Consider the following 20,775-nt stretch of genomic DNA (forward strand, 5'->3'; position numbering starts at 1 on the left):
GTTGGTGAGTCCAAAATTGAACTTTTGTTATATATTCTGCTTTTTTATATCCAACAAAGTTAAAATCTTTTGTTTTTTTCCAAAAATATAAGCTAAGTTTTGATCTTTATGGTCTTTTAATGGTAAAAATTTGTATTTTTAATAGGAGGATGTGACTGTAGCAAATGGATTCTAAGGTGATGGATTGGGCTTGGGATATTATATACAGAAATATACTATATATTAGTATAGATGTTGTACTTTTAAATCTAAAATGTGATTTTAAACACCGTCGAAGTTTGAAAACGCCATTGAAGGCCGATTGAGCTTTTGGGTTTTGTCAATTTGAAGATGCCGATCTATAAAGAAGAAGAGGTTGGATCTAAAATTTTAAAGAGCTGGCAGCATTTCATAGCTAAAAATCCTAATTGTGAACTACTTGATTACTTAAAGCGTTAGAGAAGGAGCTAAAAACTCCATTGGAGGGTTTTTTGGTGAAGTTTGAAAACATTAATGAGCTTTTTGATCTGGTTGTTGTTTGGTTTAATTGAGTAATGGGGTTTTGTTTTGATGATTGTTGAGGGGTCGTCGTTAAATTCTCAAGTCAGTTAGTGAAGATTTGGGAGAGCTCTGTCAAAATTTTGGGCAGCAAAAAAAAACAAGGGGATTATAGTTCAACAAGTCAAATAATGGTGCACTAATACATGTAAAAAATAAGCAATTTGGTGGTTGAGAGTTCATCAAAACGCAGATGCCAGTGACCGGCTCCGATGAGTGACGACGGGTTCCAATGACTTGTGCTGACATGGCAGTTGACATGGATAAAATTGATGTTGGTCAGCTGCCACAGTGTCAAAACGTTATGGTTAGGGGTATTTCTTCAAACTTCATTAACGGCAGGGACGAGAATGGCCGAAAAGTGTAACGAGTGACACAAGTAACCAATTTTGACCCTTTTACCTATTATGAATAGTCAAAGAGTTTGGATTATTGATTTCATGTGAGGAGTTCTACATGTTTCCAATAATCTATCAGAACTAACAACATTTATGCAGTTTAGAGATAACTATTGACCAGATTCTCACCCCACTAGAAATTGCAACTGACTCAACCGAGGTAATTAACATGTTATGGATTATTCCTAATATTATGAACCTATTATTTATGAATGTAGGCATTGTTAGGACCGTAAAAAGCAAGTGTCATGCGGAAGCTAGCAAAGCAAACCTTCAACGACGATAAATCAGACAACAAAAGAGAAATATACCAAAAGAGACACAAACATTTAACGTGGTTTGGTCAACTGACCTACGTCCACGGCGGAGATGGGCAATCCACTATAAAAATAGAGTACAAAATATCGAGAGAACAACCTCACGAAAAGGCAAACACAAGTGACACACTAACACTTGTCCCGTAAAGTTCTCCCCTAAACACTACTCTCAAGCCCCTATGGCTACATTGTGGATGCTACTGAATGAGAAAGACAGATCTTCAATTTATAGAACTCCAAACTTTTTCCTACAAGAAAAAGGACTAGCCACGTATAGAAGAATTATAATTTCCTTCTACAAAAAGGAAAACCTAATTAAGGTAATTATATTGCCCTTTCCTTCAATAAATAGGAAAATCAAATATAGTAACAAAATTATGGCAAACACCTAACAATTCTCCCCCTTGGCCGGAATTTTCTGACAAAATAAACTTGATCCACCTTCTTCACATAGCTTTCAACAAGTCGCATCTCCAAATCTCCACCAAGAAGTTTGTCTCAACGTGCGTAGCACACCGGTCAAATTTCTCAGACAAAAATCATGATTATCGTCAAATATGTTGCGGCTAGAACTGAACCCGCCAAGATGAACCTGTCTTGAACCTCGCTCGGAACCACTTGTTAGGACCGTAAAAAGCAAGTGTCATGCAGAAGCTAGCAAAGCAAACCTTCAACGATGATAAATCAAACAACAAAAGAGAAATATACCAAAAGAGACACAAACATTTAACGTGGTTCGGTCAACTGACCTACGTCCACGGCGGAGATGGGCAATCCACTATAAAAATAGAGTACAAAATATCGGGAGAACAACCTCACGAAAAGGCAAACACAAGTGACACACTAACACTTGTCTCGTAAAGTTCTCCCCCTAAACACTACTCTCAAGCTCCTATGACTACATTGTGGATTCTACTGAATGAGAAAGACGGATCTTCAATTTATAGAACTCCAAACCTTTTCCTACAAGAAAAAGGACTAGCCAAGTATAAGAGAATTATAATTTCCTTCTACAAAAAAGGAAAACCCAATTAAGGTAATTATATTGCCCTTTCCTTCAACAAATAGAAAAATCAAATATGCTAAGAAAATTATGGCAAACACCTAACAGGCATATGACGCAGCAATTGAAAAATCCGGTAATAAGACACATCTTTAGAAAACAGAATAAAGTGGCTGAAGCACTTGCTAAGGAAGGTACAAGGAACAAGCTCTTTGGGAATACTTCAATTTTAGTAATTCCTCCGATGTTTGCTATTACTCATGTTTGAGAAAATATTTTAGGAACTTCTTTTGAAAGACAAACTAATGTGCGAAATAGTAACTTAGGTGGTAACTCTATGCGATTCAGGAGCAACGGTGCTCCTGCTCCATCTGATACTGTAATTCTAATAACACCTTAGGTGATTGTTTATACATGCGCGCGCACACACATGAGCGTATATATATATATATATATATATATATATATATATATATATATATATATATATATATATATCAATCAAAACAAAAAAAAAAGTTTGGTGAGATGAACAAATAATAGACTCTTGTAAAGCACAATCCTTAAAGAAAGTGATCGAGGCTTCTGAAAAAATCATTTAAAATCATTCCACCAAACCCATTTACATGCAGAAAATACTTTAAAGAAAGTATAAAATAATTTTTACTTATTCTATTATACATCGTTTTACCTATTTTGATAAAGAATTATATTATTTTTTCATTTAATATATAAAATTACATGACTTGATTAAATGGTGATTTGATATATATGGTTTTAAAATCTTATTGATTCTCTAAATAATGACGTGTTATAACATAGTGCTTCGTAACAATAGATGAACATTTATTCGTTTTTCCCGTTTCTCTACCTTCATTTTCCTTCAATGGACAAACGATTTTAAATGAAATAAGTTATATACACACTATAATTCTTTTTGGGTACTATTAATAAATTTTAATATGTGATAGTAGTTTAATTATTATAGTCACCAATTTACCAATATTTAGTATACAAATTTACTACTTATTACCCCACAAATATGTTGAGCAGATGTAAAGGGTTGGGTACGATTTATCTGAATTAAGAGTCGTTTGGACATAAAAATTTATTCACTTTTTCTCGAATTCTTTTACTTTTTTTCGAAATCAGTGGCTATAAAAATTTTAATTTTCACTTGAAGATGAATTTTAAAATTTTTCAAAAATTTTAAAAACTCCAAAAATTTATTTTTCAAAATTTTCACTCATATCACTCACAAAACTTAAAAAACAATCCAAAATTATATTCATGTCCAAAGACAACAGTATAAATTTCACTTGAAAAAAGAAATTCACTTTTTTTCTTTTTTTGAAAATTTTCAATTCTTATATCCAAATGCCCACTAAATAGCTTTAACTCGAATCACGTAAATTTATTAAAAAGTTAATTTGGAAGTACAAATAATATACTCTATGAAAGATATAAAATCTTTTTCGGAGGAGGAACCTGTCAAAATCCGTATACACTAGTAGGTAATGGGGGTTGGTGGTGACCCAACAATTTAATATGCTCCCTTTATATAGAAGTAGTCACCCAAAAATAGAGGAGCTGCTCCATCTTTCACTCTCTCTAAGATCTTGTTGCCTCTGGTGAGAGGAGAAAGAAAGAAAGAAAGAGGCTGAAATTGGCTCAAAATTTGTGTCCTCATCTCCCCTATCCATTTCTTGATTTCTTCCTAGTCTCTGTGTGTGTAAAAACTGCGCTCTTTCCACTTTGCTTACGTGGATTCACTTGAGACTAGTGTAAGATCTACTGGCCACCATTATTTTTAAATAAAATCAGTCCAATCCCATTATTGTCGTTTGTTGAATTCCTTCATGTGGCTCTAAACTAACTTCAAGATTTTTACTCATCATATTTATCAGGTAGACTTGTTTGTGGACTAAGAATCAGTTCACCTAGATACCATAAGAATCTTTTTATTAGCATAAAGCTTATAACTTTTGAGAAAAAGTTTCTACCTTTAAAAGTTGGTGTGCTGAAAATGGGCATCTGAATGATACCCTATTGATATTTTCATTGTTTCTTCTCTTTTATTCTTTTAATTTGATCAAAACGTCTCTAACTTTAGAAGTTGGTGTGCTGAAAATTGGCATTCAGTGATACCCTTTTGGTACTTTTACTTTTTTACAATTTTGCTTTCTGGGATTTGTTTCTTTATGTCATATTTGATGTACATGTTTGGGTAATTGACTGTTACATTACTCATCTGTTGATTTCAGATTGCAGTGCCAAGATCTTAATATAAGTCTGGGATCTGTTTGGTTGGCTTGGTTGAATATTCAATTTGTGTAAAAGGAACCAGCCAGGTAAGGCTTATGCTTTGCCTTTTAGGAATGGATCAGAATTGCTGTTCTTATTTTAGTCTTTCTCTAAACCAATGTGTCAATGTTTATAAGATTTTACTTTAAATATGTTATGGTTGTACGAGTTGATAGCTTGTGGCTTAGGACTACATTTGGGCTTTGAAGTATTTGATGGAATGGGGAGGGTGTTGGGTAATTGTATGGTTAGTTAAAAGAAAAAAGGAAAAGAAAAAGCATAGCTGATATGTGTTATTGTATGTATTGAAATTCTGTAATTACGCTTTATTTTTCTTGATGTAGCTATTTAGTTTTGGTGGTATTGGGTCTTCTTCTAAGCAATGGTTATATGTTTTGAATCTCTGTCGAGGTTTGGCTATATACATTCATTAGATGGAATCACTTTCCCATGGATATTTTTCAGCAATTTTGAGGTCTTAGGTATTTGTGAATATCAGAATAGTTAATTTGGGAAGCGTAGTTTGGCTCTGTTATATTTGATTGCTGGATTTAGCTTTCATGTGTGCAAAAAGGGGTCGCACCTTTTTGTCAATGGAGCGTCATTCATCTTGTGGGACTATTATAAGTTGTAACTTGTAAGGAAGGACTGGCAATGTTCTCAAGAGCTCTCAGCTTGGATTTTTGTGAAGTTGGTGAGTGAACATGAGAAGAATTGTTCAGATAAATTCATGCAAAACCACAAGAATATTCTTGAGTGCCTTCTTCATCAATCTTTTTCCTCCCTAAAAACTAATTTGTTCCTCAGATAAATGCTTTGCCTTATCTTTTTGAAGAGTCAGTTTTGAGCTAGAACATTTCAACAAATAAAATTGAATTATTTAATTCTGTCAGGCCAATAAAAAAAAATCATTTAATTCTCGCAAGGTCTTCAAGTTCAGTTAGTTTGACAGAATTTCTGCTGCTATCCAAAGTAGAGTATTATCACCACCATTGCGTTTCCTTTTTTCTCCTCTTCTCATACATATCCTGATTCCTTACATTTCAATATGTTTATCAAGGAGAGAAAAGTCAAGAATTGATGGAAGAGATTCATTTACATATTTGTTTTGGTTAAACGAGAAAAAAGAAGTTAGAATGTTAGGGAATAGGTGTGCTATATTGATATCCCCTCCCTTTGTTGCCTAATGGACTTGATATGCACAATGGAAATCATAGGATTACAGGACTCAAAGGGAAAGACCAAGATTCCCATATCCGAAGGGTCTTTCTGTAACAGCTTTCAAAAATCCTTTTCTAAATCAGTTTTCTGGAGTGTCTGATAACACTCCAGATTGGGTGGAACCCTTTTTTCCTCCTTTAAATGAAAATTGATTTGGAGGGTCTGATAACACTATCCCAACTGTAATTACCCAAGAGTAGACTATATTCATTAGCCTGTGCTTCTCATTTCTTGTTACCAGCGGTTTAGCCACAGGATCTCTACTTGCTAAAGTAGCTGCTTTGAGAGCCCTTATATTCACAGTTAGAGTTCCAAAGGATGCATTTTCAAGTAAAAGCTATTGCCTATAGTCCATCCTTATTATGAATAAGCAAAACAGTAATGGGATAGGACTGGAGTTCTAACTTGCTGTCTCAATCCTTCACTTTGTCGCATTGTATGCAAATAATTTTCAGGCAGAAGCAGCTTGATCACTTTGGTTTTAAAGTGGCTGACTGTGTTAGGACACCGATGTCAAAATTATCTAGAGAAGTTGAGTTAGCATATGGACTTTTGATCTGTTCGTTTATTGTTATCTGACATATCATATGAGTTTCCAATTATCCGAGTCCCTCATGTCCGGAGGTGTAATATTATGATTGATTTTGTTCAGAAGAAGTGTTGAGGGTCTATCGGAAACAACCTTTACCTTCACAAGGTAGGGTAAGGTCTGCGTACGCACTACCCTCCTCAGACCCCACTTGTAGGATTACAATGGGTTTATTGTTGTTGTTGATTTTGTTCAGAAGAAATGATGCTGCCTGGATTCTTTCTGGTGCTCTTTAATCCCATATTGTGATAGCTCCACAAATACCTAAGCTAGACTTTTTATTACATCAAGGACAACTAGTGTTGTTTATTGTGTAGGTTCATGGCTATTGACTATAAAGATTATAGATGTTTTTCTTTCCACCAATTTTTTAGCAGAAGTCTGAAGCTTGACATTGATAATAAACTCTTGCAATGCTCGCCTTCCCACCAATTCGTTCTTTTTCTACTGTCATTGAAGAGAGTCAATGCAACAGCATTACATTTAGACTGAATTTCCTTTTACCTTTTGTTCCTGTTTCTCCAGATACCAGAATGGGTGACGTAGCCAAGGATTTAACAGCTGGGACTGTAGGTGGAGCAGCACAATTGATTGTTGGTCACCCTTTTGATACCATCAAGGTCAAGCTTCAAAGCCAGCCTACTCCACTTCCAGGGCAGCTTCCTAAATACTCGGGTGCCGTAGATGCTGTTCGGCAAACAGTAGCTGCAGAAGGTGCTAGGGGGCTGTTCAAAGGCATGGGGGCCCCACTTGCCACTGTTGCAGCCTTTAATGCTGTGCTCTTCACAGTGAGAGGTCAAACCGAGGCATTCTTGAGGTCTGAACCTGGAGCGCCTCTTACTGTGAACCAGCAAATCGTTTGCGGGGCTGTTGCTGGAACTGCTGTGTCTTTTCTTGCTTGCCCAACTGAACTTATAAAATGCAGGTTCGCTTCTAATGCATTAAAACCAAAATGTAGTATGTGATCTACCCTTCATAAAGTTCTCTTCACTTGACCAAACTGTATGACAGATGAACTTTAGATGTTTGCCATGTTTTACCTTTCCATTGAAATGGTATGTATGTGTGCATTGTAGATGGAAAGAATGCACATGTACTTTTCAACTTGTTGTTACCACTGTTTGATCAACGATCAAAACTACTAGGAATCAATTTCTGTACTTGGCAATTTATTTGTTTAATTACATGAATGCAGATTGCAAGCCCAGAGTGTAATGGCAAGTGCAGGCTCAGCTGCTGTGGCAGTGAAATATGCAGGACCAATGGATGTGGCAAGACACGTACTTCGATCTGAAGGAGGTGTTGGGGGTCTCTTTAAGGGCTTGTTCCCCACCATGGCACGTGAAATACCTGGAAATGCTGCTATGTTTGGTATGTACGAAGCACTAAAGCAGTACTTTGCAGGAGGCACAGACACTTCAGGGTTAGGAAGAGGTTCTCTTATTGTAGCCGGAGGCTTGGCTGGCGGTTCCTTCTGGATTTCCGTGTATCCAACAGATGTCATCAAGAGTGTAATCCAGGTCGACGATTATAAAAACCCGAAGTTTTCTGGCTTTTTTGATGCGTTCAAAAAGATCTTGGCAGCAGAGGGAGTCAAAGGACTTTACAAGGGATTTGGACCTGCTATGGGACGTAGCGTCCCTGCAAATGCTGCATGTTTCTTAGCATATGAGATGGTTAGGTCTAGTTTGGGATAATTCATTGTTGATGGGGATGGATTTAGACACTGTTAATTTGTTATTCTTTCAATTTAACTCTTCTTTGCTGAAATAGTGTAATTCCACTTGAACTTACAGCTGGGCAATTGTGCTTTAAAGCTTGTGCCATTTGTTCAGGGGTAAAAACAACAAACCCAATCAAATCTTACAAGTGAGGTCTGGGGAGGGTAGTGTATACACATATCTTATTTTTACCTTGTGAAGATAGAGAGGTTGGCTTCGATAAACCCTAGACTCAAGGAAAGACACAAAAGGAAGCAGTAACAGCGATACTACTGATATGTACTGAAGACAGCTCTATGACTAATCTAGATTGCTTCCAATGGCATCACCACATTAAATTTAAGAAAATATACTCACTATTCGCATAGAGAATAAAATATAGCCCTTCCAGAGTTCTGTAATTAAAAAGAAAGATACCAAAAATAAAAAATTCAAGCAAAAGATTAAACTATATATATTATTCTCTTATGAAAATTTTAACTATAAATAAAACTCATAAGTCTAATTTGAAAATAAAAGGAGAAAAAAATAATTTTCTTTTACATATAATACAAAATAACAACTATTAAAAATGTCGGTAGATTTTTTAACGAAATAGTAAAAGGCTTCTCTTTTTTTGTTTTTTTAACTTTACATGAATTCAAAAATCATAATTTTCTAATAATTATTAAATTATTTTAATTACATTGAAAAGTAATGATAAATATTAAAGTATTTGTGTCTGAATACTTAAATCAAATAATGAAAAAAAATGAAAAATGAAAAAGAAATAGGAAAACAAAATAATGTTGTTAGAAGGAATCAAACCTTGGACCTCAAGGGCTAAACCAACTTCATCCTTAGCATTTAACCAATACACCACCCAGCACTCTACTCTTTTTTACATTAAATTCTATTTATGTGCTTTTCCTGCGCCATGTGAATTCCAAGAACAAAGAAAGAGGGATGTTAACGGTGGACCCACATAATATATATAGAGCCTTTCAAAAAGGCTTTATACATGGCCAAACGGCTATTAAGGTATAGCGTTTTTTAAAAGACGCTATATATAAGTTGGTCACCATGTTTTTTTCTACACATTTCGGTTATTTTAGTCCAAAAGAACCACATTTTGGTTCCGGACTCGTTGTTTTCAATATAGCCCTCGCTCTTTCCAAAATTTCAACAACTTATTTCTGCGTACTATTTTTAGCTAAAATCTATGCAGTTATAAGCTCAAAGCGTGCACCATATTGTGCTTTCAATTAAAGGATTTTTACCAAATTATACACTATATGAAACTTTTTTATCCTTTCTATTCAAGTTTTAAAGTAATTACATGATCATATACAATTTACCAATTATATATATTTTAGGAATTAAATGAGATATCAATTAAGTCAATTTTTCACGCTATACAATATCTAACGTATATATCCCACTTCCCCCGTTTCTTAGCCCCCCCGCTTCTAAACATCTCTCTCTCCATTAACGTTTTTCTTCCATATTGTTTCAAAAGTTTTTCCATTTTCTCTCTCAAAATTCCTGATTTTTCTCTGTAAATCCCTACGAAATCCTTAGTTCATCAACAATTCCTTCCCTTTCATAAAGAAAAAAGGAACTCCGTGGAAAAGCCCTAAAAAAAGCTACTGATGATAAAATTCATACATTTAATTTGGGTACTTTCTCACAGGATTCATCCAAAAAAATGATAAAATCCCGACATGAAACACTAAAGAGAAATTCCCCGCTTACGCCTCGTTAAGCTAGGGCAGAGGCGCTGAAAAAACTCAAGCATGACAGGGATTCTGCTGACGGATCCTCATCTGCTAAATCAGTAAAACGGAAGGACAAAGAAACCACCGTTGATGACGATTTCGTGGAAGAAGAAGTGATTCCCAAATCTGCAAAAAAAGTCAAAGTTTCTCTTGCCGGCAAACCTTCAAAAAGGAATAAGGTTCAAAAATCTCCTAAAAACATACTCCAACAGTCTTTAGACAAGGTAAACTTGTAGTAATTATGATATTCATTTATTTTTTTTTGTAAAAAAGTTATTTTCATGCTCATCTTGATACCTACTTTTTTATTAATCCTTCATTGTAGAAGTTTTGTCTACATTGTATATATATCTTGTTGTTTATTAATTTTTCTAAATATTTTTTCAGTTGTATATTTGTTGTATAATATTTGAAATAAAGTTGTATCTTGACGTAGTTTGTTTTATTGGTGAATTTTGGCTCTCTTTGTAAATAGTAATTGTATTTCCCATAAACAAATTGTAGATATTATGTCTAGTAGACAACCCCCCCCCCCCCCCCCAATATTTTAAATGTAGGTTACTTTGTAGTTTTCTTGTTCAAAAAAGAGGACTGTTAGTGTTTTATAGCTGCTTTGTAGTTTAATTATTTTATTTATTTTTTAATTTATCATTTAATTGTCTGCAATATATTATTGTCATTTTGTCGATAGATGCTTGTATACATTTACTTCAATCTGTTAGGCATAAGTTGACCCCATCTGTCCATTTTGCTCTTCTTCGAGGTTTTCCCCTCGCTATGCAAATCTGGTTGTACGATTGTTGCAATACAGTTAACACATATATTGCTACAACGGTAGGCGATTCGATCCACGGTATCCTTAATTCGACAACTTCAAATCAATTTACATACTACTCGCCTGATAATAATGGCTTTCAGTTGCAACAATACCATAGTAATATTGAATGCGATGATAGGGCTACTGTTCCATCAACATTGGCTGAGATAATGAACAATATTGATCATGTGGATATGAAAGTGTACGAGTACCTCGGTAGTTTGCTAGCAGAAAAATCAAATACTGCAGAACCCCAGTTGCCTATCTGCATTGATGAGCAGAACATCATGTGTCAAATGGCTCAAGGAAGTAGTACTGCCATGGTTAATGAAGAAAACATTGATGCTGGATTTGTGTCTGATAAGTGGTCAATAAAGCAAGTGCACAACATTGAAGAGAGGGCACCTATCACTTTTACTGATATGTTAACATCATCAGATTATTATGCTGAGCCATGCTTAGTTATAAGCAGCGACGAGTGCTTCTCAATGGAGGAATTATTGGGTTCTGATGATGATGATGTTATTGCAGCAGACTTAGGTTGGATGCCCACTCAGACTCAGTAGGCAGGCTCCTTGAATCAAGTCATTAGCAAGAGACAAGCTGATGCACATAAGCAAGAGACCAAGAAACAATAGAAAGCAACTGACAGTAGTCTCTATTTTTAATTCACTCTATGTACTCTGCTTCTTGGTTTTTAATGCAGGTAGTTTTGATTAATGTATAATGTATTAAACAAGATTTGATGAAGAATTATTACTTTTTATTTGCTAGTAATGTATGGAAATGTAACACCTCATTCATGGTCACTTGTGCTCTGTGGGATTAATATCACCTCAAACATTATAGTTACAAAATATACTGGCTGTCATATCCAACCCCATGACAAAAAAATAGAAAATTAGTCTACATAACTAAATACAATGATACATGCCAACCTATATACAATAACAAAATAACCACCTTTCTATCCTTCACCATATTTCTTCAAATTGTCGATAAAAAAACCGAAAAGAACTACATAATCACAACTTAAATAACAAATGATTAATGTTGGGGACCTGATACTTATCCACCCCCAGAGGAGAAATCACACATACAACAAAAAATGGCAAAATGATAGTTTAACAGGAAAGAATATAAAAATTTAGAAAGCTATAAGGCAAGTTCTGTTCTTCGAGATGTCAATACTCTGGCTTAAGTTATCTAATCTCATTGCTCATTTGTAAGGAACCATCCTTCATTAGTTTCAAGCTGAGACTATTGTATCGTTCTCGTGAATACTGTCTTGACGCCTTCCTCCAATCTATGCCAGTCTTCATCATTGTAGAGAATTCATCGTAACTTATCCGTCCGTCCTGCATGAGAATGAAATGTAAGAACACAAAACACACGACACCATTTTCTTTTTCACAATCCCAGGTCCTTAGAATCAACAGGGCATCATCCACAAGTAAACAAAACATACAAGGAAAGAGGCCAGATGAGTTTTATGACATCAATATATTACAGACCTTGTCTGTGTCCACATGGTGCATAATAGCGTTGATAACTTCTTCGCTGTTGGTTTCAATCTCGTCAGCTAAGGCCTCCCTCAACTCCTCAATCTCTATATAGCCACTTTGGTTCTTATAAAAAAATTCATTAGAGAAAGAGTTGGCTGATTCGCAGATTAGCCAAGCAGAGGTTAGTTGGACAGAATACAAAGAAAAGATAATTGGCTTGGAAATGTGACATTGGACAGAATACAAAGAAAAGATAATTGGCTTGGAAATGTGACATTATTGCTCTTCTGATATCTATTACGACAACAACAAAAAATCCAGTGTAATCCCTGTCACGACCCAATTCCATTTTACATACTTCTACATACAAAAATCATTATGAATCTATTCACAAGTTAAAGAAATTCAATTTACAAACAAATCAAATTTACTCTAACTTGTAGACGTTTTTGTCCAAACCTCCCTTTTATCTAAGCCTAGAAGCTAATCCTGGAAAAAACTAAAAACTTAAAACTTAAAACTTAAAACGTTAAATTATGGTTTATTGAATTAGTCAGGCTCTACGTCTTGAAGTGTTTAGATTTACTAGGACTCAAAAACCAGTAGTTTCAGTAACTTATTAATTACTACTTGTAATTATAGCAGTAATTTATGACATAGGACATGACGATTCAATAACCAATAGTAACTTATGTTCAAGTTTTGAGGTAATAATAAAATTATTATGACTTTGTGTCCAAGAACGGTACAACATGAGTTTACGATATTAGCAGCCTTCAATAATGTATTACTACACATGGTAATCACATAGTAAATTACCACCTGTATACTCTTCTAGTGCATTAAACCAAAATGTAGTATGTGATCTACCCTTCATAAAGTTTTCTTCACTTGACCAAACTGTATGACAGATGAGCTTTAGATGTTTGCCATGTTTTACCTTTCCATTGAAATGGTGTGTATGTGTGCATTGTAGATGGAAAGAATGCACATGTACTTTTCAACTTGCTGTTACCACTGTTTGATCAACGATCAGAACTACTAGGAATCTATTTTTGTACTTGGCAATTTACTCGTTTAATTGCATGAATGCAGATTGCAAGCCCAGAGTGTGATGGCAAGTGCAGGCTCAGCTGCTGTGGCAGTGAAATATGCAGGACCAATGGATGTGGCAAGACACGTTTTTCGATCTGAAGGAGGTGTCGGGGGTCTCTTCAGGGGCTTGTTCCCTACCATGGCACGTGAAATACCCCGGAAATGCTGCTATGTTTGGTATGTACGAAGCACTAACGATTATAAATAATTAAACTAAACTAAAGGCAAAATACATAGTTTACCCATTAATCTTGCGGTGAAATCTCTGTTACACACCTCTCTTCACAAAAAATCTTTTATACACTCAACCTTTCAAAAGTATGTCTAAGACACACTAACCAGGTAGCACTCGCGTGTTTTCACACAAAAAACGCACGTAAAGCCAGTAAAAAATTCCAAAATGTCTTCTTCCTCAAACCACCCTCCCCCTCATCTTCTTCCCCACGTAGAATTTTTGAAAGAACATTATTTTAGATGTAAAAATTGAACGGGTCTGTTGGTTTATTGTCCAAATATTGTGAAGACCATTTATTTATAATAGATTTAAAAATTTTAACAGTAGTATTGAAGGTTTGGGGAAAAATCTAGAATCTACCATGGTTAGGGTATTAAAAAAGCTTGAAAATCCAATTGAGTAGTTGAACTCAATTTGTCGCTTGATTTTTTTCGGCTAGTTATTTAGATAATGTGGTTGAATTTTGGTGGTGTTGGAAACTTTCTCACAAACAACCATGGCGGCGGCAACAATGGTTCTTAAGATAAAAAATGAAAAGATGAAGAAGATGGGGTTTAATTGTAGTTTATAATATTTTTTCCCCTTTTTAAGGTCAATGACACATGTCACAACCCTATTAGGGCGTGACTTTCACAAAAGTGTTGTGTCTTAGATACACTTTTTATCTAAAAGATTGAGTGTGTAAAAGATTTTCCATAACTGAGAGGTGTGTAACAAGAATTTCATTGCAAAATCGATGAGTAAACTATGTATTTTGCCTAAATTATATAATGAAAAAAAAAGAAAACTGAAAAATAAATAGGAAAACAAAATAATGATACTAGTAAAAGAAATCAAACCTTGGACCTCAAGGACAAAACCAACTTCATACCTAGCCTTTAACCATTGCACCATCCAGCACTCTACTCCTCTTTCGGTACATTAAATCCTATTTATCTGCTTTTCCTGCGCCATGTGGATTCCAAGAACAAAGAAAGAGGGATGTTAACGGTAGGCCCACATAATATATATAGAGCCTTTCAAAAAGACTTTATATACATAGCATCTTTCAAAAAGGTTTTATACATAACTCGGTAAACGGCCGTTAAACTATAGCGTCTTTATATAAATTGGTCACCATATTTATTTTCTACACATTTCGATTATTTTAGTCCAAAAGAACCACATTTTGGTTCCGGACTCGTTGTTTTAAATATAGCTCTCGCTTTTCAAAAATTTCAACAATTTATTTATGCGTACTATTTTTAGCTAAAATCTATGCAGTTATAAGCTCGAAGCGCGCACCATATTGTCCTTTCAATTAAAAGATTTTAACCAAATTATACACTATATGAAACCTTTTTATCCTTTCTACTCAAGTTTCAAATTAATTACACGGTCATATACAATTTACCAATTATATACATTTTAGGAATTAAATGAAATATCAATTAAGTCAATTTTCACGCTATACAATATCTAACGTATATATCCCACTCCCCCTGTTTCTTAGCCCGCCCCTCCCCTGCTTCTGAACATCTCTCTATCCATTAACGTTTTTCTTCGTTAAATCCCTACGAAATCCTTAGTTCATCAACAATTCCTTCCCTTTCATGAAGAAAAAAGGAACTTCGTCGAAAAGCCCTAAAAAGCTACTAATGATAAAATTCCTACATTTGATTTGGGTACTTTCTCACAGGATTCATCTAAAAACATGATTAAATCCTGACATGAAACACTATAGAGAAAGTCCCCGCATACGCCTCGTTAAGCTAGGGTAGAGGCGCGAAAAAACTCAAGCATGACCGGGATTCTGCTGACGGATCCTCATATGCTAAATTAGTAAAATAGAAGGAAACATAAAACCACTCTTGATGACGATTTCGTGGAAGAAGAAGTGATTCCCAAATCTGCAAAAAAAAGTCAAAGTTTCTCTTGCTGACAAACCTTCAAAAAGGAATAAGGTTCAAAAATCTCCTAAAAACATACTCCAACAGTTTTTAGACAAGATATAATTGTACTAATTATAATATTCATTTATTGTTTTTAGTAAAAAATTTATTTTCATGCTCATCTTGATACCTACTTTTTATTAATCCTTCATTGTAGAAGTTTTGTCGACATTGTGTATATATCTTGTTGTTTATTAATTTTTCTAAATATTTTTTCAGTTGTATATTTGTTGTATAATATTTGAAATTATTTTGTTAGCGTATTTCTTGACGTAGTTTGTTTTATTGGTCAATTTTTGCTCTCTTTGTAAATAGTAATTGTATTTTCCCATAAACAAATTGTAGATATTATGTCTAGTAGATATTCCCCCCCCCCCCCCCCCAATGTTTTTAAATGTAGGTTACTTTGTAGTTTTCTTGTTCAAAACAGAGGACTGTCAATGTTTTATAGCTACTTTGTAGTATAATTATTTTATTTGTTTTTAAATTTATCATTTAATTGTCTGCAATATATTATTGTCATTTTGTCTATAAATGCTTATATACATTTACTTTAGTTTGTTAGGCATAAGTTGACCTCATCTGTGCATTTTTGTCTTCTTCAAGGTTTTCCCCTTGCTATGCAAATCTGGATGTACGAGTGTTGCAATACAGTTAACACAGATATTGCTACAAGGGTTGGCGATTCGATCCCCGATATCCTTAATTGGACAACAACAAAGGACAAAATATTGATGTCTGCATTGGAAGAGAGGAAAACCAATCCAAATCAACTCGTTCACACCCAACACTAATAATGAAGCATAAAGAAATAGGAAATGGGGAAAACGGGGCGGTAATTCACGAGACGACGGGTCGGATCGTCACATTAACATTCACAAAGCTGCCTTCTCAGAATATTTTTTTGCAGGTTAGTGACAAGTCTAGGAAAAATAATGTGCATTACAAAGAAAAAAACAAACAACAGTATCATGGCAACAGTGCAAAATAAGTATTGGGCATCATCACTAAAACATATATTTGAACAATTATGATATAATTTATTGTCATGACTTAAAAAGGTTAAACATATGACTAAATTATCAACAAATTTTAGGAAAAATAATATACATTATATTTTCCACTTGTTGTTGTATGTACAGGACATATGTCGGATATTCTAAAAGAGGAGAATGTTCCTATATCATTTCCAATAGGCGTTGACTTATCTTCCCAATTTTAAGAGGCATTCAAGAAAGAAACTGCATATATGATTTAATATATTTTTTTCTACATATTTCACAATATATACTCTCATTTCAGCTACCTGACATGATTTCAACAATTTAACTACAACTGAATTACAAGTTATCAACATATTATTTCTGTTACAATAAATTACCTACAATTATATAACATTGTTGTCACAACCCGAATTTTTCCACTCTCGAGAGTCGTGATGACGCGTACTAATGTGAGCTAGGCAAGCCAATTATTGAACAAATAACCTTTTTACCCTTTTTATTCTCTTTAACAGATACAAAGCAATAAAGTGTAAATAGTGAAACTTTAAAATAAGCAGAAGAAAAGCAATTGAGTATCTGAACATGTAACTAATACAACTATTTAAGCCTTAACCATCCAGAACTGGTGTCACAGTGTCACAGACGATCTAACAAAGTCCAAAAAAATAAACGATACACTGTTTCTGAATTAAGGAAATGAAACAGGGATAGAGGGAGACGCCAGGGCCTGTGGACGCCTGCAGGTCTACATTGGATCTCCGCGCGGACTAAAGGTAGCCACCCAATCTATTGTCCAGCAGCTGCTCCGGGATCTACACATAGTGCAAAGTGTAGTATCAGCACAACCGACCCCATGTGCTGGTAAGTGCCTAGCCTAACATCGGCGAAGTAGTGATGAGGCTAGGACCAAACTACCACATAAACCTGTGCAATTCAACTATATACAGCGGAAAAGAAGAATAGAAATAAACAGTCAAATATGGGAGGGGTAGCATGCCACATGGGAGATATCAATTCAAAATAGGAAAACAACAGGTAATTGAAGGAAACAGTAAATCTCGGATATCAACAAAGAACCAGAAATCAATAAGTGCACGACATCACTCTTCGTGCTTTTACTCTCGTCCTCACCAAAGAAATCAAGTAATGAAAATGTGCACGACATCACCCTTCGTGCTTTTACTCTCGTCCTCACCATATAATCGATACAATCGGTACGGAATGGTATATCGTGCGGCACGACATCATCCTTCGTGCTTTACACTCTTCCCTCACAAATTATACACGGCATCACCCTTCGTGCTTTATCACTCTCTCACCAAACAATACACGGCATCACCCTTCGTGATTTAACTCTCTTCCTCACCCAAACAACAATCACAAACAAATAGGGCAAGAAAAATAAATGAAGTTTCAATAAGAATCACGGCAACGGATTAATAATTCACTAACAAGTCCCGGCAAGGGACAACATCACAACAACAACAATATCCCGGCAAGGGAGACATTCTTTTCTCTTTTTCACTTTTACTTCACAACTCACTTTACAACTTGAGCCAATGCTCTAATAGGGTTCAGTTTACCTCTTGTACTTTCACATTTCATTATACGACTTGAGCCAACGCTCCTCAATATTCAAATGCCACAATTACTTCCACAAACTTTGCCAACAATAGAAATAATCACCAAAGCATGAACAATACAACGAAGTCATAAAAATCACAATATAAGACTCACGGGCATGCTTGACACCAACATATAGATACTCGTCACCATGCCTGTACGTCGTACTCGACAAACACCACATAGCAAATATGACTCGACTCCTAATCCCTCAAGCTAAGGTTAGACAAACACTTACCTCGATGCCATAAACACAATTCACGTCTCAATTATCGCTTTACCCCTTGATTTCACCACCAATTCGCTCGTATCTAGCCACAAGTTACTTAATTACATCAATAAACGCTTAATGAATCAACTCCAATGCATGAAAATGAGTTTTTCAAAGTTTTAACCAAAAAGTCAAAAATCGCCCCCGGGCCTACATGGTCAAAACCCGAGGTTCGGACCAAAACCCGATTACCCATTCCCCCATGAACCCAAGTATATAATTTGTTTTGAAATCGGACCTCAAATCGAGGACCAAATCTCCAATTTTTGAAAAACCTAGGTTCTACACAAAACACTCAATTTCCCCCATGAAAATCATTAATTTTGAGTTTAAATCATGTTAAAAGATGTTAATGATTGAAGAAAATGAGTTAAAATTGAATTACCATCGATTTGGAAGAAGAGTTGTTTTTGAAAAATCGCCCAAGAGTGTTTTGGTTTTGAAAGAGTGTGAAAAATGGGAGTTTTTCGGCTAAGTACAAAAATTGCAGGTTGCAGATATGGGAATTGCGACCAGGGTTCGCAATTGCGAAACCCGACCTCTGCTATGTTCGCATTTGCGAGCTGGGAATTGCGATCCACATGTCACATTTGCGACGACTGGCCACAAGCTGGGGGATTGCATTTGCGATCAAAATCCTTGCAATTGCGAGATAGACTGGCCTGGGCTACTTTCGCAATTGCGACATAGCCCTCGCATTTGCGAGCCAATGCGAAGCCTGCAGGCCTGTACAGAAATAGCTGAAGCCTGCAATTTCTTAAGTCCAAAAATTCACCCCGTGGCCTATACAAAACTCACCCGAGCCCTCGCGGCTCCAAACCAAGCATGCACACCAACCTAAAAACATCATACGGACTCACTCGTGCATTCAAATCACTAAAATAACATCAAAAACTATGAATTTAGTATCAAAATCATGAAATTTTCTTAAGAACTTCAAATTTCAAATTTTCTCAAAAACGATCCGATTCACGTCGTTTCAAGTCCGTTTCTTACCAAATTTCACAGACTTATCTTAAACCACATATAAGACCTGTACCGGGCGCCAGAACCAAAATACGGGCCCGATACCATCAAGTTTATATCACAATTCATTTTCAAAACTCATGAACAATTTCAGAAAGTAATTTTCTTTAAAAAATTCATTTCTCAGGCTTGGGACCTCGGAATTTGATTCCGGGCATACACCCAAGTCCCATATTTTCCTGCGGACCCTCTGAGACCGTCCAATCACGGGTCCGGGTCCGTTTACAAAAAATATTGATCAAAGTCAACATAAGCTCATTTTAAATGCAAAATTTATCATTTTTCACAGATTTTCATAAAATGGTTTTCTAGCTACGCGCCGGACTGGCACACAAATCGAGGTTATGCCGAAAGAGGTTTTTAAGGCCTCGAAATGTAGAATTCACTTTTAAAACAAGCGATGACCCATCCTCCGCCTCTAAAATAATCGTTCATCCTTGAACAGACAGAAGAAGGAAGTACCTGAGTCGGGGACAAGATGGGGATAACGACTCCGCATATCAAACTCGGACTCCCAGGTCGATGCCTCAGCGGGCTGACCTCTCCACTGAAGACGAACAGAAGGGAAACTCTTCGATCTCAGTTGACAAACCTGCCGGTCTAGAATAGCTACCGGCTCCTCCTCATAAGACAAGTCCTTGTCCAACTGGACAGTGCTGGAATATAACATGTGGGATGGATCGCCGTGATATTTCCGAAGCATGGACACATGAAACACTGGATGCACGGCTAATAAGCTCGGCGGCAACGCAAGTCTATAAGCCATCTCTCGCACTCGATCAATCTTAAACGGGCCAATGAACCTAGGGATAAGCTTGACCTTCTTCCCAAATCTCATCACGCCCTTCATAAGCGTCACTCGAAGCAATACTCGCTCACCAACCATGAATGCCAAATCTCGAACCTTACGGTCGACATAACTCTTTTGCCTGGACTGGGCTGTATGAAGCCTATCCTGAATAATCCTGGCCTTGTCCAAGGCATCCTGTACTAGATCCGTACCCAATAACCGAGCCTCTCCTGGATCAAACCATCCAATCAGTTACCGACAATGCCTACCATACAAAGCCTCATAAGGAGCCATCTAGATACTCGACTGGTAGCTGTTGTTGTAGGCAAACTCTGCTAAAGGCAAAAACTGATCCCACGAACCTCCAAAGTCAATGACACAAGCTCGGAGCATATCCTCCAAAATCTGAATGGTCCGCTCGGACTGCCCGTCTGTCTAAGGATGAAATGCTGTGCTCAACTCAACTCGTGTGCCTAACTCTCGCTGAACTGCTCTCCAGAAATAGGAGGCAAAATGCATACCCCGGTCCGAAATAATAGACACGGGCACACCGTGAAAACGAACAATCTCTCGGATATAGATCTCAGCTAACCTCTCAGAAGAATAGGAGAATGCCACAGGAATGAAATGT

At 36.0% G+C, this 20,775-nt stretch overlaps 1 protein-coding gene and 1 long non-coding RNA gene across 4 annotated transcripts; both read left to right on the forward strand.

Moving 5' to 3' along the window:
• Nucleotides 1-3,828: 3,828 nt before the first annotated feature.
• LOC104211417 (mitochondrial carnitine/acylcarnitine carrier-like protein) lies at nucleotides 3,829-8,162 on the forward strand. Of its 3 annotated transcripts, none has more exons than XM_009760468.2 (4): nucleotides 3,829-4,039; nucleotides 4,520-4,606; nucleotides 6,895-7,294; nucleotides 7,565-8,162. In XM_009760468.2, exons 3-4 carry the CDS (start codon nucleotides 6,903-6,905, stop codon nucleotides 8,064-8,066), a joined length of 894 nt encoding a protein of 297 aa, XP_009758770.1. In that variant the 5' UTR covers nucleotides 3,829-4,039; nucleotides 4,520-4,606; nucleotides 6,895-6,902; the 3' UTR covers nucleotides 8,067-8,162. The 3 variants fall into 3 exon arrangements, with proteins under 3 accessions (XP_009758770.1, XP_070021347.1, XP_009758774.1); XM_070165246.1 differs by having other exon boundaries at nucleotides 3,843-4,162; XM_009760472.2 differs by lacking the exon at nucleotides 3,829-4,039 and adding an exon at nucleotides 4,148-4,410.
• A 1,375-nt stretch (nucleotides 8,163-9,537) lies between these two features.
• Nucleotides 9,538-11,473, forward strand: LOC104211429 (uncharacterized). Its single transcript, XR_011404334.1, has 2 exons — nucleotides 9,538-10,071; nucleotides 10,611-11,473. It is a non-coding gene; the product is annotated as an uncharacterized lncRNA (long non-coding RNA).
• The last annotated feature ends 9,302 nt before the right edge of the window (nucleotides 11,474-20,775 follow it).

The sequence above is a fragment of the Nicotiana sylvestris genome, chromosome 12 (assembly GCF_000393655.2).
Source record: "Nicotiana sylvestris chromosome 12, ASM39365v2, whole genome shotgun sequence".
NCBI lineage: Eukaryota > Viridiplantae > Streptophyta > Magnoliopsida > Solanales > Solanaceae > Nicotiana > Nicotiana sylvestris.

What these genes read in the sequence shown, in the direction of transcription:
- LOC104211417 (XM_009760468.2), top strand. Translation starts at nt 6,903, where the DNA reads ATGGGTGACGTAGCCAAGGATTTAACAGCTGGGACTGTAGGTGGAGCA. An exon ending in ACTGAACTTATAAAATGCAG is followed by an intron (nt 7,295 to 7,564) that starts GTTCGCTTCTAA and finishes ACATGAATGCAG; the next exon opens with ATTGCAAGCCCAGAGTGTAA.